The sequence below is a fragment of the Solanum verrucosum genome, unplaced genomic scaffold (assembly GCF_900185275.1).
Source record: "Solanum verrucosum unplaced genomic scaffold, falcon-dt-bn FXZP01000035.1, whole genome shotgun sequence".
NCBI lineage: Eukaryota > Viridiplantae > Streptophyta > Magnoliopsida > Solanales > Solanaceae > Solanum > Solanum verrucosum.
In genome coordinates this window covers 468,397-482,477 of record NW_026020234.1, presented here as the reverse complement: position 1 = coordinate 482,477, position 14,081 = coordinate 468,397, and the positions used below count along the sequence as shown (strand labels likewise).

At 35.6% G+C, this 14,081-nt stretch overlaps 1 protein-coding gene across 1 annotated transcript; it reads right to left on the bottom strand.

Moving 5' to 3' along the window:
* Positions 1 to 8,246: 8,246 nt before the first annotated feature.
* On the bottom strand, positions 8,247 to 12,654 carry LOC125832787 (LRR receptor-like serine/threonine-protein kinase FLS2). The gene is made up of 5 exons (XM_049511982.1): positions 12,614 to 12,654; positions 12,085 to 12,495; positions 9,691 to 9,827; positions 8,680 to 8,771; positions 8,247 to 8,483 (listed from the first exon to the last, which is right to left on the bottom strand). Exons 1-5 carry the CDS (start codon positions 12,652 to 12,654, stop codon positions 8,247 to 8,249), a joined length of 918 nt encoding a protein of 305 aa, XP_049367939.1.
* Positions 12,655 to 14,081: the final 1,427 nt, after the last annotated feature.

Genomic DNA, 14,081 nt, shown 5'->3' with positions numbered 1-14,081 from the left:
ACCTTTTCTTCCCTCGATCCTTGCAACATCACCCCTTCCAAGTAATCACCTCTAGAAGACCACCGGACAAGGGAAAATAAGAGAGAGAGATCATATGGAGTTAAGCTCTACGGCACGACACAAGAGTAATAAAAAAAGTGAAACTTCTATCGTCCTATTGCCTCTTGCTCATACATGTGTCGCGACTCACACCGATGAACAAGACTCTACTAGACGTGGCTAATGAAAGGTTGAATCCTAAGACCATTTTCATAACCTTACGCTCTGATACCAAGTTCTTAACGACCCGAGAGCACCCCTTAGCCGTTACCGGCGTATTCGACCTCTCGATGGTCTTATACAAGCCCTTAGCATTCGTCATAGCATTTATCATACAAAAATAGTGCAAAATTTAAAACTTTTTCATAATATAACACAAGACTTACTAAGTCACCTCATTTAAACATTTAATACAAAATCGGAGTACTACGTCTCAAGGTAGCCATCTTAAAACACGACTACAACACAAGAGGGACATAACCCTTACAATACAAAAGAAACTACTATATAGTACATTGAACTTAAGGAAACACTTTAAACATAAAGGTCCTTGAATCTTTAAGGACACACCCGAACTTGGGAATAGTAATCCAAGCTCATCACTTCTAGGAAAGACCCTTTAGCCACCACCACCTACACTTGGTGTAAAAAGATGAAGAAGAATGGTGTTAGTACAAGAATACACTAACTATGATAACCATGCAAAAACATGCTTTTAAAAGAGACATTTAGTTGGAAACCATGCATCATGCCTTTTTAGAGAAACTTCAAGAACATTTAGTACAATAGGAACAATATAAACCACATACATCATCATACACATGGAAACCATTCATAATAGCACATAAAGCCACTTATAACATTTTAGTCACATTCAATGCATACCAAATATTACCTTCCTCTTTATCTTAACTCCTTTCCTCAAGCAACCCGTAGGGAATAATTGGTGCAATGTATCCCCTGAAGGTTACCAAGGGTGAACTTACATATAGCCTTCATCAATCCAACCACATATATTCATAGAGTCATAAGCACACCATAAGACATAGTCTTCACATAGGAACCATCACCTAAGACATCCCCCAAGTAATACTAGTGCAATGTGCAAGTAGCATCCCATAATACTCCTCACACCAAGTATTCCTAGGAAGCCACTATAGACTAGGCATATCATATTCAACAACTCATAACATCTTCATTTAACATTAGACATAAGACGAACATACTTCATAACATCATATAAGGAATCATTCATTTACTGCATCATTAGTCATAACTCATTTAGTTCATATCATAGATAAACCACCCTCACAACCCCTTCACAAGCTCACTTGTGCAATGTACACATGGAGTCCCATACTCCCACATATACTAAACAAACCCATTAAGAAGTCATAAGTGTAATTCACATGCATAATCATACTTCGTGTCTTGACATAAGTAAAGTCAACCTTAACATGCTTTCATATTAACATACATAGACCATAGTCTTCATAACATAAAGAGCCTAATCATAACCTCCCTTAGAGTCCACTTGTGCAATGCATAAGTAGGTTCCATAATCCTACCTACACTAAGTAACTCGTCAAGAAATCATGACTAGAGTTCATATTCTTATCTTAGTTCATTTCTTAACTTTCGGGAGACATTGCCATAACGGACATAGACCATGTGAGCTACATGGAATCAGGTGTTCTATTCCCATACCAAAAAGAGAGGGTACTACTTCCCAAGGTAGGACCTACATACATAGTAGCTATCTAGTGGATCCACTAAGCTAAGACCTACGGGGGCACGTAGTTATGGAACAAGGAGATTGCTACTAGAAACCTTGACTTACTAGGCTTGGAGGTTTCCATCTCATGAGACAATATATATGTTGGCAACCTGGACTAGCTAAACGCGAAGGTTCTCTTTTGGGAAGCCGGACTTGCTAAACATGAAGCCCCCACTCTCATTTTTCATGTTCACTCGGTGCTAAGATCCAACTCCCTTTTTAAACATTTTTAAGCATTTATTTAATATTAGTTCATAAAATAGACTTTAGTGACTTAATCCCTCATATCATATAGCTCAAAGGTTTCTAAGATGAGAATGACCTTTCATCACAGAATCTACATTATGTGAGAATGACCTTTCACATAGTCATACCATATTCATAGCATAGTCTAGTTTAGAGTACAATTGAGGAAACCTTTCAAGAGATTCTTTTTCACTAGATTATCATAAATCTTATTCATTCATTCATATGTGTGTACATATGTGAGAAAGCCTTTCACATAAAAACATTTATACAACACATATTCATACCTTGCTAATCATACACTTTGCATGCATAATAAGATGTAAGGGTGCATATAAGAGTTAACCTTTCAATAGACACAATAACACATCATATTCATAGCTATATATGTAGAGTGTGTGTGTGCATATTGGTCCTCATAGTATAATAGCAACAAGATTGATATTGAGTGCACATCCCCTCAAGGGATCACAACACATTCACGATGTCCCCATCATTATCAATGGAGTTTTTGAGAGAATCTACTTTTGAGAGGAAAGGGTCTATTTGAAAAATGGGGTCTAATTCTAGGTTTTGGGGTTTTAACCAACTTAAAATACCCTAAAATAGGTAGAATAACCGTTTATAATAATTCCCCAAAGTACCCCTCACTTAGTTGGACCTTTTAAACAAATCCAACTTGAGTTTTATTTTTGCAGATTTTGTCGAGGAACCAGTTCGGGACACGGAGGTGTTCCCACAAGTTTCATAAATTAAATTTTGCGACAGAAGAGTCTGTGACATTTCCGCGACGCAGACATGCTCCCTCAATGAGCAACTTCAAGCTGCCTTGGCAACTTGTTTGGCCAAGGGTTGGTGTCCTCCTCGGGGACCCTTATGGTTGTCCCGGGGAGTCGTACCCTAACGTTTTGACCCTAAAAACATTTATTTAGACACTAGGGTCACCTCCACTGATTTTAGACTCCAAGAAACACAAAAAAACATGAACGACATACTAGAACACACCAACACGTAAAACACTAGTGTCCGAAAGTCTTGGTCGTCTTTTGACGTTTGCTTCCAAACTCTTTAAAACTGACTATAAAGGCTATTATTCATTATTTTAACAAGTTATTAATGCATAAAACCCATGTGAGACTCTACTTTATCCTACTTCATTTTGAGGGTTGTTACATTCTTATAGGTAAGACCAATGTTTTTCATAGTTGTAATGTTGAAGATTGATGTTGGTATAGAGCCACTAAGTTCATTCAATTGCAGATCTAAAAAGGCCAGGTAGCAAAGATCACCAAGTTCCCGACAGAACTCTCCTCTTAGAAAATTATCTTGCATGCTCAACACTTCCAGCTTTGTTATGTTGGAAAAGAAAGAAGGTGTAGAGAATAGCAGAAGGAAAGTATAATCGGGCAACCTTCTACTAGCTCAAGATCGTTAACTAAGATCGGAAAATTCAACTTAAGAAGGTGAAGCTACGAAAGAGAACTTATTTATGGAAGAAAGCTCTTTTATTTGGGTTTTTCATAGGTTTTCTTGGGCTTGATACAAATGACAATGGCCACCCTATTTATACTTGTGTAGAGATGGTTCTAGATATTATAAGCTCTAGACTATTCTATTATTTACTGCAAAAATATCTTCTCTATAATATCTACAAGAAAGTTGTAGTGAACTTATCTTCTAGCAATTTTCCTATAATATCTAGATATTTCTTTAAAGTAACTTTTCTAGAATATCTAGATATTTATTCAACACCATTTTCTATGTTTTTACATGAGGTCATTCTAGGAAAATCTATGTCAATCAAAAAATCATCTTTAACTTTTTTCACACTCCCCCTTAAACTAATTTTTTTAAAACTACCCCGAGCTTGTAGCAGAAGAACTCAAATGAAGCTTTGAACCATGTCTTGGTGCAAGTCTTAGTAGTTTCTTCCGGACTCCTCTTGATTTTTCAAATGATAAAGAGTTTTCGTTATGGAATGGTCTATGTAAATTATCTCCTTGTTGAGTTCCTACAGTCCCCCTTTCTCTTAGCTTCCCAACAATATTACTATTTGGATAAACAACTGTAATAGGCATGTTTGCAACTCCAATGTTCAAGATTTTGGAACCTGCAACTTTATAACAAAAAAATCTTTCATCCATATAAGTCTTCTCATTTGAGTTAGTGACGATTTGATAGTCAATTTCATGTGAAGCCTCAGCACCATAATATGATCCTTCATTAAATTCCCTTTCTAACTCTTCAACAACATATGTTAGCAACTTTAGAGCTTTCAAATTTTATATTGTCTGTCAGTCCATATGAAATTTTTCCTTCAAGGTTAGCTTCTCCATCTATTTGATCAACATCTTCTCTATTTGTTTCCAATGTTTGATCTAAGCCGATGATTGACCTCGTTATAGCTAACAATTGATCAGAGGCTTCAACTTCCAATACATGTCCCTCATTGCCTTCTCTGGAATTCTCACTGTTGGCATATATAGCTTCAGACATTGCTTGTTCAGAATATGCTTCCTTGATTTCTTCGATAGAAGCTACCATATCACCAATATAAACATCTTCAAGAGTTTCTTGTTTCATCTCGATGAAATCACTTTCTTACTTCTCCACGTGGTCAACTGCATTATATTCTGAATCCTCGATCCAATCTCTTTCAGGGTCGATAGAAACCATTGTATCTATTGCTCGAGCTTCATCTACTAAACACTTTCCCCACTCTTCTTCTTCTTCTTCAGCAACCTTTTGAGCCATATTACTCTCCTTGGCTCGGAATATTTTTTATGTGTCCTACATTAGCACATCATAGCATCTAGAAGGCTTCTTACCATAATAATGAGAAGGCTCGTCCTTCTTTCCAAGCGAGCTTGAACCACCTGAGGATCGAGAGTGCAACATATCTCTTGATTTTCCTTTGAAGTTTCTCTTGTCGGCGACAAGAGCATATTCTTCTCCATCTTTGACAAACACACTAGCCAACTGCTTGGCTAGTAATTTCTGTGATGACAACAAATTTTTAAATTACTCCAAGGATGGTTGTTCAGCCCATCCTTGAATCAATGTCACAAATCAAATATATTCAGGTTTCAACCCATGAATAACTATTCTTATCATTCGTGCTTCAGAAATGGCCTCTTTCGAATTAAATAAACATATCTTAGAACATAAGTTCTTAATCTTTAAAAAATACTCGGCAATAGAAAGATTACATTGAGTGGTGTTAGCCAATTCATTCTCCAATATATGCAGTCGAGCTTTATTCTTCTTGTTTAACAAACGATCGAGGGTACTCCATATTTCATGAGTGATTTACACCTTATAATATGATCAAACAAATGGGGGGAGATTGTCCTCTTCAGAATGAACTCCGCATTCACATTAATCTGCTTCCACTTCTTATATGCACTGCTATTTTCCGGTCCGTCATCAGGAGGATTTGTGATACTCTGATCAACAACATCCCACAAATCCTCTCCCACAAGGTATGATTTCATACATGTCTTCCATACCTTGTAATTGGAATGGTTCAACAACTCCATCCCTAGTCCATTAACACAGGCGCTAAAATCCAGTTGAATCTACCACTAACCCGATCTGGAAATAACACCCAGAACCTAACATATGGTTATTGCTCTGATACCATGAGAGAATAGCAGAAGAAAAGTATAATCGAAAATCTTCTACTAGATTAAGATCGTTAACTAAGATTGGAAGATTAAACTAAAGAATAGGAACCGAGAAAGGAGAACTTATTTCTGGAAAAAAGCTCTTTTATTTGGGTTTTTCTTAGGTTTTCTTAGGTTTGATACAAATGACAATGGCCACCCTTATTTATACTTGTGAAGTGATGGTTCCAGCTATTATAAGCTCTAGACTATTCTATCATTTACTACAAAAATATCTTCTCTAGAGTTTCTACAAGAAAGTTATGGTGAACTTATCTTCTAGCAATTTCTCTAAAATATCTAGATATTTCTTTAAGGCAACTTTTCTAAAATATATAGATATTTCTTTAAGACTATTTTCTATGTTTCTACATTAGGGCATTCTAGAGAAATCTATGTCATTCAAAAAATCATCTTTAACTTTTTTTAACAGAAGGAACTTCTCCTGAGAATTGATTCATCAAAAGGTACGCAAAGCGTAGGTTTGGTAACAAACTTAATGATGATAGAATGTCTCCAGTGAAGTTATTACTTGTGACACTTATAAATTCCAGCCTCTTCAAATGAGCCAACTCTACTGGTGAATCTCCATGGAAAGCATTGTAACTTATGTTGAGGGAAACAAGAAATGAGAGGTTTGCAAGGTGTAGAGAAATGGTACCATGAAGTTGCATTCTAGAAATATTTAAAGCAATGACTCGATGGTGTTAGGAGCTGCAAGTAATTCCAATCCAGCTGCAAACTGGGCTGGGAGAAGAGCAGTTTCTTCCTAAGATGTTGTAGGGATCAAAAGAATTGTGAGATTTCAAGGAAAGTAGAGCATATTTATCAGTGCTAATATTACCAAGTGAAAAAGTATGGCGATGAAGCGAAATGAAAACTGCAAGAGCAAATAGAAGATAGCAAGTTCTTTCCATAACTATGACAAGATTATTTGATAATACAAAGCAATGATCTTAGAAAGATCTATTTAATGATATTAAATTTATTGTATACCAATCTACTGTTTTTATATAGGTATGTCTTTTAGTCAATGGGGTCAATTTTATTAGTTGGATAAAACAACTAGTTAAATTATTTTTAAAGTTTGGTTGTTAAATTGTTTTAACATATTTTTTTGTCCTTCACCTTTGAACTTTATAGTTTCAAGACTTGTCGTGGCTTTACCAACAATTAATGTGATATTTTTCTCCACTTAAGTAAAAAATAAAATTGTATAACATGTATTCACCTTTAACTAGAGATACTGTGTTAGAATCCTAAAATGGGTTCGCTCACTCTCTGATGCGCTCAAAGTTGTTTGATCACTAGTAACAAATGATGAACTTATTGTAAGGATTTTAAGAGGACTGGGACCCGAGTACCGTGACATCTCTATTTCCATAAGAGCAAGGATTCTTCCTTGAGTTTTGAAGAGCTGTTTCACAAGCTCACAGATCATTAGTTTTTTATCAAGCACCAAGATCATGAAATCATCCACAAAAGTGATAAATAACCTATCCCTAATTTAAGAAACAACAAGATATGGTCCACAAATATCCGAATGAACTAACTCAAATGCCGATTCAACTACAATAAAACTTTACATGAATTAAAGCTATCCAACAAACTTTTAACAATTTGAAGGGGATAAGAAGCAGGGATCAGATATACAATAACCCAAATCGACAAAGTTCACAACATTCAGCTACCTACTTTGGCTGTCAAATATTACAAATCTCCCAAACAAAAGTAGTATTTATTTATTTATTTCAGGATCAACCAGATTTGTACCGAAATCGTCAAGCTAAATGTGTCAGAATATTCTCACACTCCCAACCAAAGTATCTAAGGAATTCCAAAATAATGCATCTAAAGTTTCATGAAAGGATACGTGAGTAGACTGCCATTTTCGACTTTTATATATCATAAAATTTACATATATCAATAAACAAGTTGCTTCCTACAACAATGATTACAACACTTAAAGCTACTTGTGCAGAATTGAAATATTAACCTAACCGACATAGGTAATCAAATACAAGAACACAGGGGTTCGATTCCACATAGTGCAGACTACTGACAAGCTAGAGCCTAATCTTTTTCAGTGTTGAAAGAGAATCTTCCATGCTAATTCTTGCACCAGGGGTAACTAATGTGCAACTTAAAGCTAATTCCATGATTGATAACAAACATTGCATCGATTTTTTCATCCCCTAGTTGTATCAAATTAGAATCCACCACCTTATGAATTCTACTTGGGATTGAATTACTAACCCCACGTTTTATGCTCAAGTCTCAAGTAAAAATTTCATCATTTGGTTTAATTCTTGTAAACGTCTCCATCATCAGGATGCCAAAATTGTAAACATCACAACTCGTGGATACTATACCATCCTGTCCGTACTCTACAATCATGGTAAAAAATTATCATAAAAGTTTCTTAGTTAAAATGGAATATGCAAAGACTAAGAATATCGATCTATATCTAGGGGAAAGAGTTGTTTTGAGTTTAAACAATATGAAAACTCTAAAAAAAACTATGATATTCCTGGAGCAAAATAACCAATGGTTGCAAATGTTCTTGTTTGGACAAAAGCCTCCCCTGCACCAAACATTTTTGCAATGCCAAAATCACTTACATGAGCAACCGTTTCATGATCTATCAAGACATTGTTTGGCTTCAGGTCACAATGAACCACTGGTGTTGAATAGCCATTATGGAGATAGTCTATTGCCGACGCAACATCTATTGTTATATCAAGTCTATACAGTGACTTAAAAGAACAAATTATGAGAGTATAACCATTTACCAAGGGTCCCGTTGGGCATGTATTCCAACACTAGGGATTTAAAATCAACGTTGGAGCAGCTGGTGATGAGTTTGGTCAAGTTTTTGTGGCTAAGGTTCTGAAGTATCTTACATTATGTGTCAAAACTTTTGAATGCACCCTCCAACTGCACATATAAGACCTTTGCTGCTAAAAGGGTACCATCCTTAAGTATCCCTTTGTAGACCGTGCTGAAACTTCCATTACCAAGCAAGTTGCTTTCGTTGAATCCTTCTGTTGTATTTTCAAGTTCATAATAAGAAATTCTTCCATGCCCTTTTACTAGAGTTACATCTTCTTGACTTGCATTTTTCTTTTTTTTTCTTAATGTAAACACCACATATCCAATGGCTAATGCAAGGAGTGATCCAATCCCTAACATCATATATAAACCTACAAGCATTTTTTTTCTTCTTAACTTCTTTTCAGATTTGGCTAGGCATGGTTTAATGTTAAAGCGGGAGTTACCACAGAGTGCATCATTGGACATGAAAGATTGACCTGTGGCATTTAAATCGGGAATCTCTCCACTGAGTTTATTGAATGAGAGATTCATGTTCTTGAGATACACAAGAGCTTCTAATTACTTTGGAATTTGACCATTAAGATTGTTATAGGACAAATACAAGTATTCCAAAGACAACATTTTGCCAAATGATTCTGGAATAGGGCCCTGTAAACTATTATGTGATAGAGAAAGAATAATCAGTTTATCTAGACCCCTTAGAACACTCGGAATCTTATCAGAAAAATATTTTTTAACAGATTAATGAGTGTTGTAGCCTTTAAATTTCCAAACTCTAGAGGAATATGCCCACTTAATAAATTAGATGAAACATCGAATTCTATTAGCTCTTGAAGGATCCCCAAGTTTGCAAGCATTCTTGAATTCAGCTTGTTGTAAGCTAGATTAAGATTCCTCAAACTAATAACATTCCCTAAGCATGAGGGCACAGAACCAGAAATATGATTATTTGACAAGTATAAAGCCCCTATATTCCTTAAACTGCAGATACTATATGGTATGGTTCCTTCTATCTTAGTGCTTAGTAAATAAAGTTCTTGAAGGCAAACCATGATGTGGACAGTGATTGGAATATGTCCTATCAACACATTTTTAAATAGATCAATGATGTCATTTCAGTAAGATTACCGATTTCTTGAGGGATGACATCCTTAAGTTTACAACCACTTCCATCAAAAGAATCTAGATGTTTGGATAAATTACCAATAGATGGAGGCAAAACACCATCTAACAGATTATCACCAATCCAGAGTACTCTAAGATTCCTACAGTTTGACAATGATGTAAGAAAGCTCATTGTTGAATCACTCAAAAAATTATTTCTATGCAAGCTTAGAATCTCGAGGTATTCTAAGTTACCAAGTGATTAGGAACATGACCTATGAAACTGTTGACTGTGAGATGAATTACTCTGAGTTTTGAAGAATTTGAAATTTAATCAGCGGTGAACCACTTAGATTAGTTCCTGCATAGTAAAGTTACTCTAGATTGGGCATTCCGCGAGCTAAATCTGAAGTTAGAGTACCTGAAATATAATTTAGTAAAAGTACTAGGATCTTCAGTGCTGACATGTTGAAAATGCTTGCAGGGATCGAACCAGTGAGCTCATTTTCGACTAACATCATCCACTGTAGTGTCTTAAGATTATCGAGCTCCACCAATATCTCTTCTGTCAATTAGGGAAAATATATTAGTTATTATTTTCACGAAAGAGAGAAAAAAATTAAAATTATCATTTGTCTACCTTCCAAATGTAGAGTTGCAATATATAATCTTGTAAGAGTTGTTAAGTTGGCTAGCGCTCTTGGTACAGTTCCCGTAAACTCATTTAACGACAATGAAAAGACTTGAAGCTTCTTGCATTTTTCCAGGGTTGGTGGAATAATGCCACTTAGGTTGGTTTTTGAGATGTAAAGTCCTTTCAACTGTGGAAGATGATCGCATAGAGTTGTGGGAAGCTTACCAGTAAGATTGTTATTGCTAAGACCAGTATTTTACATCGTCGTAATGTTGAAGATTGATGTCGGTATAAAGCCAGTAAGTTGTTTATCTTGCAGGTCTAAAAAAGTCTAGTGAAGATCACCAATTTCTCGAGAAATCTCTCTTTTGAGAAAATTATTCTGCAAGCTCAACACTTCCAACTTTGTTAGATTAGAATGGGAAGATGGAATTTTCCCTCAAAATTTGTTGCTCCAGAGGTATAGAAAGCGTAGGTTTGGTAACGAATTTAAAAATGATGCAATGGCTCTGTTATATTCTAGTGTTTTGATGATCCTCACGAATGCAGGAACCCGGTCTTTGGTAGAGTACTTCCGTCAAGATTCAAAGTGGTGCACAACTATAAAGCTATCTTTATAGCTGTCTTGTCAGGTTGGTTGGTGAGATGTGCATCGTACTTCACCAATAGGAAGGGTGGACGAAGTTTTTTGTTTAAGTGGTCAAAACCCTTCTTGGTAACTGATATATACAACAATAAACAAACAACATTATTCATTCAAGAAGAGAGACAACTAGTAAGTCTTTTTCAAGAACTCAACCATTAAAGAAAGCAGCAGGGACATGGTCCTGGAAAGTTTGCGTACGAGAAAAGGATGAAAAGACAGTTGTCAAAAGGCTACCAACTTTGATGTGGTTGGTGTGCAACTTTTGATAACACCAGGCTTTCAACCAATGACCTTGTCCCAAGGGTTTGTGTCCATTGTGATATAGTCTCTTCTCCCAAACGCAAACTCAAGTTTTGGCAAACAAAGTTGTGAGTTTCTGAAAATTCATAAGCTCAAAAATAAAAGGCCATCTTCAAGTAAGAACATTGCTCATGCTCAACAAAGGGACCTGATAAAGTGTTGAAGTGTCTTTGTTGTATTTTGAGCTTTGTGTCTTATGTGCTTAAATTATAAATCTATTCCTAAGCTATATAGGAATTAGATCTTTGTTCAGTTCATACTAAAGTCTAAGTCAGTTAGGGGTAACTGGTTTATTGGGCACCATTGTTGTTACTTAGTTGAAGTCTAAATCATCTAGAGTTAGGTAGTTAGTCGAAAGTGTTGTATCTGCTTAGTCAAATTCTAAATCATCTAAGAGTTAGTTGATTCAGTGGGTAGTGTTGTATCTGCTTAGTTGAAATCGAAGTTATCTAAAGTTAGGTGTCTTAGTGAGCAGTGTTGTATCTGCTTAGTTGCTTTCTTTGTAGTAGAGTTACTACATAAAGGGGGAAGGGATTTAGAGGTAAATACCTATGTTGCAAGAAGTTTTAATTTGGATCGTTGATCTGTTTGAGTAATATGGAGTCTGGGTTGAAATTCGATGAGTACAGGTCGTGGTTTTCACCACCCTCGAGAAAGGGGGTTTCCACATAAAATCATTGTGTCTGATTTATTTTGAGCTATTTATATTCTGCACCTTTATTTCAGTTACTTACTGCTCTTGGTGAGTCAAGGGACCTGGTCCGTTGACTGATAGTTGACGCATACATTACAATAGGCTCTAGTGAAGTTATTCCTTGCGACATTAATGACTTTCAACCTTCGTAAATGAGCAAACTCTTCGGGTAAACGACCATGGAAAGTGTTGTCACTGATGTCGAGGGAGACGAGAAATGAAAGGTTTCCAATATGTGGAGGAATGGTACCATAAAGTTGCATGCCAAAAATGTCTAAAGCAGTGACTCGATGGTGACGGGAGCCACGAGTAAATCCAATCCAGTTGCAAACTGGGATAGAAGAAGACCAGTTTCTAGCTAAGATGTTGTTTCGATCAGAATAAATGCGAGATTTCAATGCAGGAAGAGAAGCTTTATCAGTGTAAATATTAATAATAGTAGCAAGTGATGTATGGTGATGCAGTAGTAGAATCAAAATTGCAAGAGCAAAGGAAGAATGCAAACAAGTTCTATAAGAAAACGGATTAGTTTTTTGGAAACCGTTTCCTTTCCTTCTAGAAGTCCATCAAGGCAAAAATTAAACTTTACGAAAGGACAAAGTCAAAGAAGAGAAGATCGGCTTTTGCTATCACAATTGAGAGAATTTTTCAGAAACAGCAGAGTGAAACCTACCGCATATTCATGAAAGTCATCATCTTGAAAGTAATAGCCATTGGAGTAAAACTGCAAGGCTTCGTCACAGCAACACTGGAACCAGGTTCATGAGTTGTGTTTGAGTCTGAACTATTGAATGTTGAAGTCTAATCAATTAAAGTCTAAGGTTGTTAGTATTTGTTGATTTGTTATTGGTTTATTATTGAAAAGTGTTTAACATCCATTTTAAAAAAAGGAAAATCAGTAGACGTTGGAACAAATACAAAGTAACCGGTTCTGCCCCTTTTTCAAATAGGTACTTATTTATTTTTCAGAAAAAAAAACTTCAGGTCGGGTGGATCCATATGGGAGATCCAGGACCCAAAATTTATATCTCCCACTTCGTACATTGTGGACATGACCTAAATCAATCTGATATCTACTAAACACACAATTCATACGATAAATAGTTTGTGCGACCTGTGAGTACCAAGGCTTGCCTTCATGGTTGTTACAAGCCTTACATAGGAATTCAATAACACTTGTAAAGTATTCACTACTTCAATAGTTACTTATTCGATCCCTTATCCTCTTAAAAAGGTTAACTCATGTTCATGTTTAACTTTATGTACACAATATACACTCAAGTGTAATAATCGGCTTGTGTATATAGGTTAAATTGTTCACTTTATATTTACTTTCTACTCGAATCTATATGTTCCATATAAACTACTTTTCTAGACATACAATGCTTAAACTAAATCACTCATGGCTATTAGTAACATGCTAAAGTAGCAACACCGATCGAAACTTCAAGAAACAGTAAAAGGTCAAAGGGTATTCCAATGAAAAGTTAATTTTACTTTTCAGGGTCTCACACAATAAAGAAGCAGGGAACCATTCTTCTATTAACCCAGTGATCTCTTGACACACGTGGTATGAAACACGTGCTATGATGTTCTCACCTTGTATTGGTGCTTCTGTCTCAGTGTTTTAATCAACCTACATCGTATAGATCTTAATCTAAAAAACTCTAGATGTCTAACCCGAGCTATTGTTTTCAATGATTCTCAAATTCATCTTCTTAGAGCTCTTGTCTGGCTAATAAAACAAGTCACAAAATGGTAGTGAAACTCCTCTCTTCACATTCCTCGACGTAAGAGGTGAGTGCTCATGTGAGATAGCCAATCTCATGACTTGTTTGACACACTTTATTTTTAAAATCAATATCACAAGCATATGATTTATTAATATAAATTCAGAATAGTCATATATTGATGAGAATATTATAACTATCAAGTTATTTTACAGTACATAAATATTAACATATCCTACAAAAACCTATAGCCTTAACTTGTTTCTCAAATAAGTGTCTAGATATTGCATATATAAAAGGATCAACTATCATTTCACGAGTAGGAATGTATTGCAAATTTATTTCTCCACTTGCTACTATGTCTCTCATAAAGTTATACTTGATGTAAATGTGTTTGGTCTTGTTGTGATA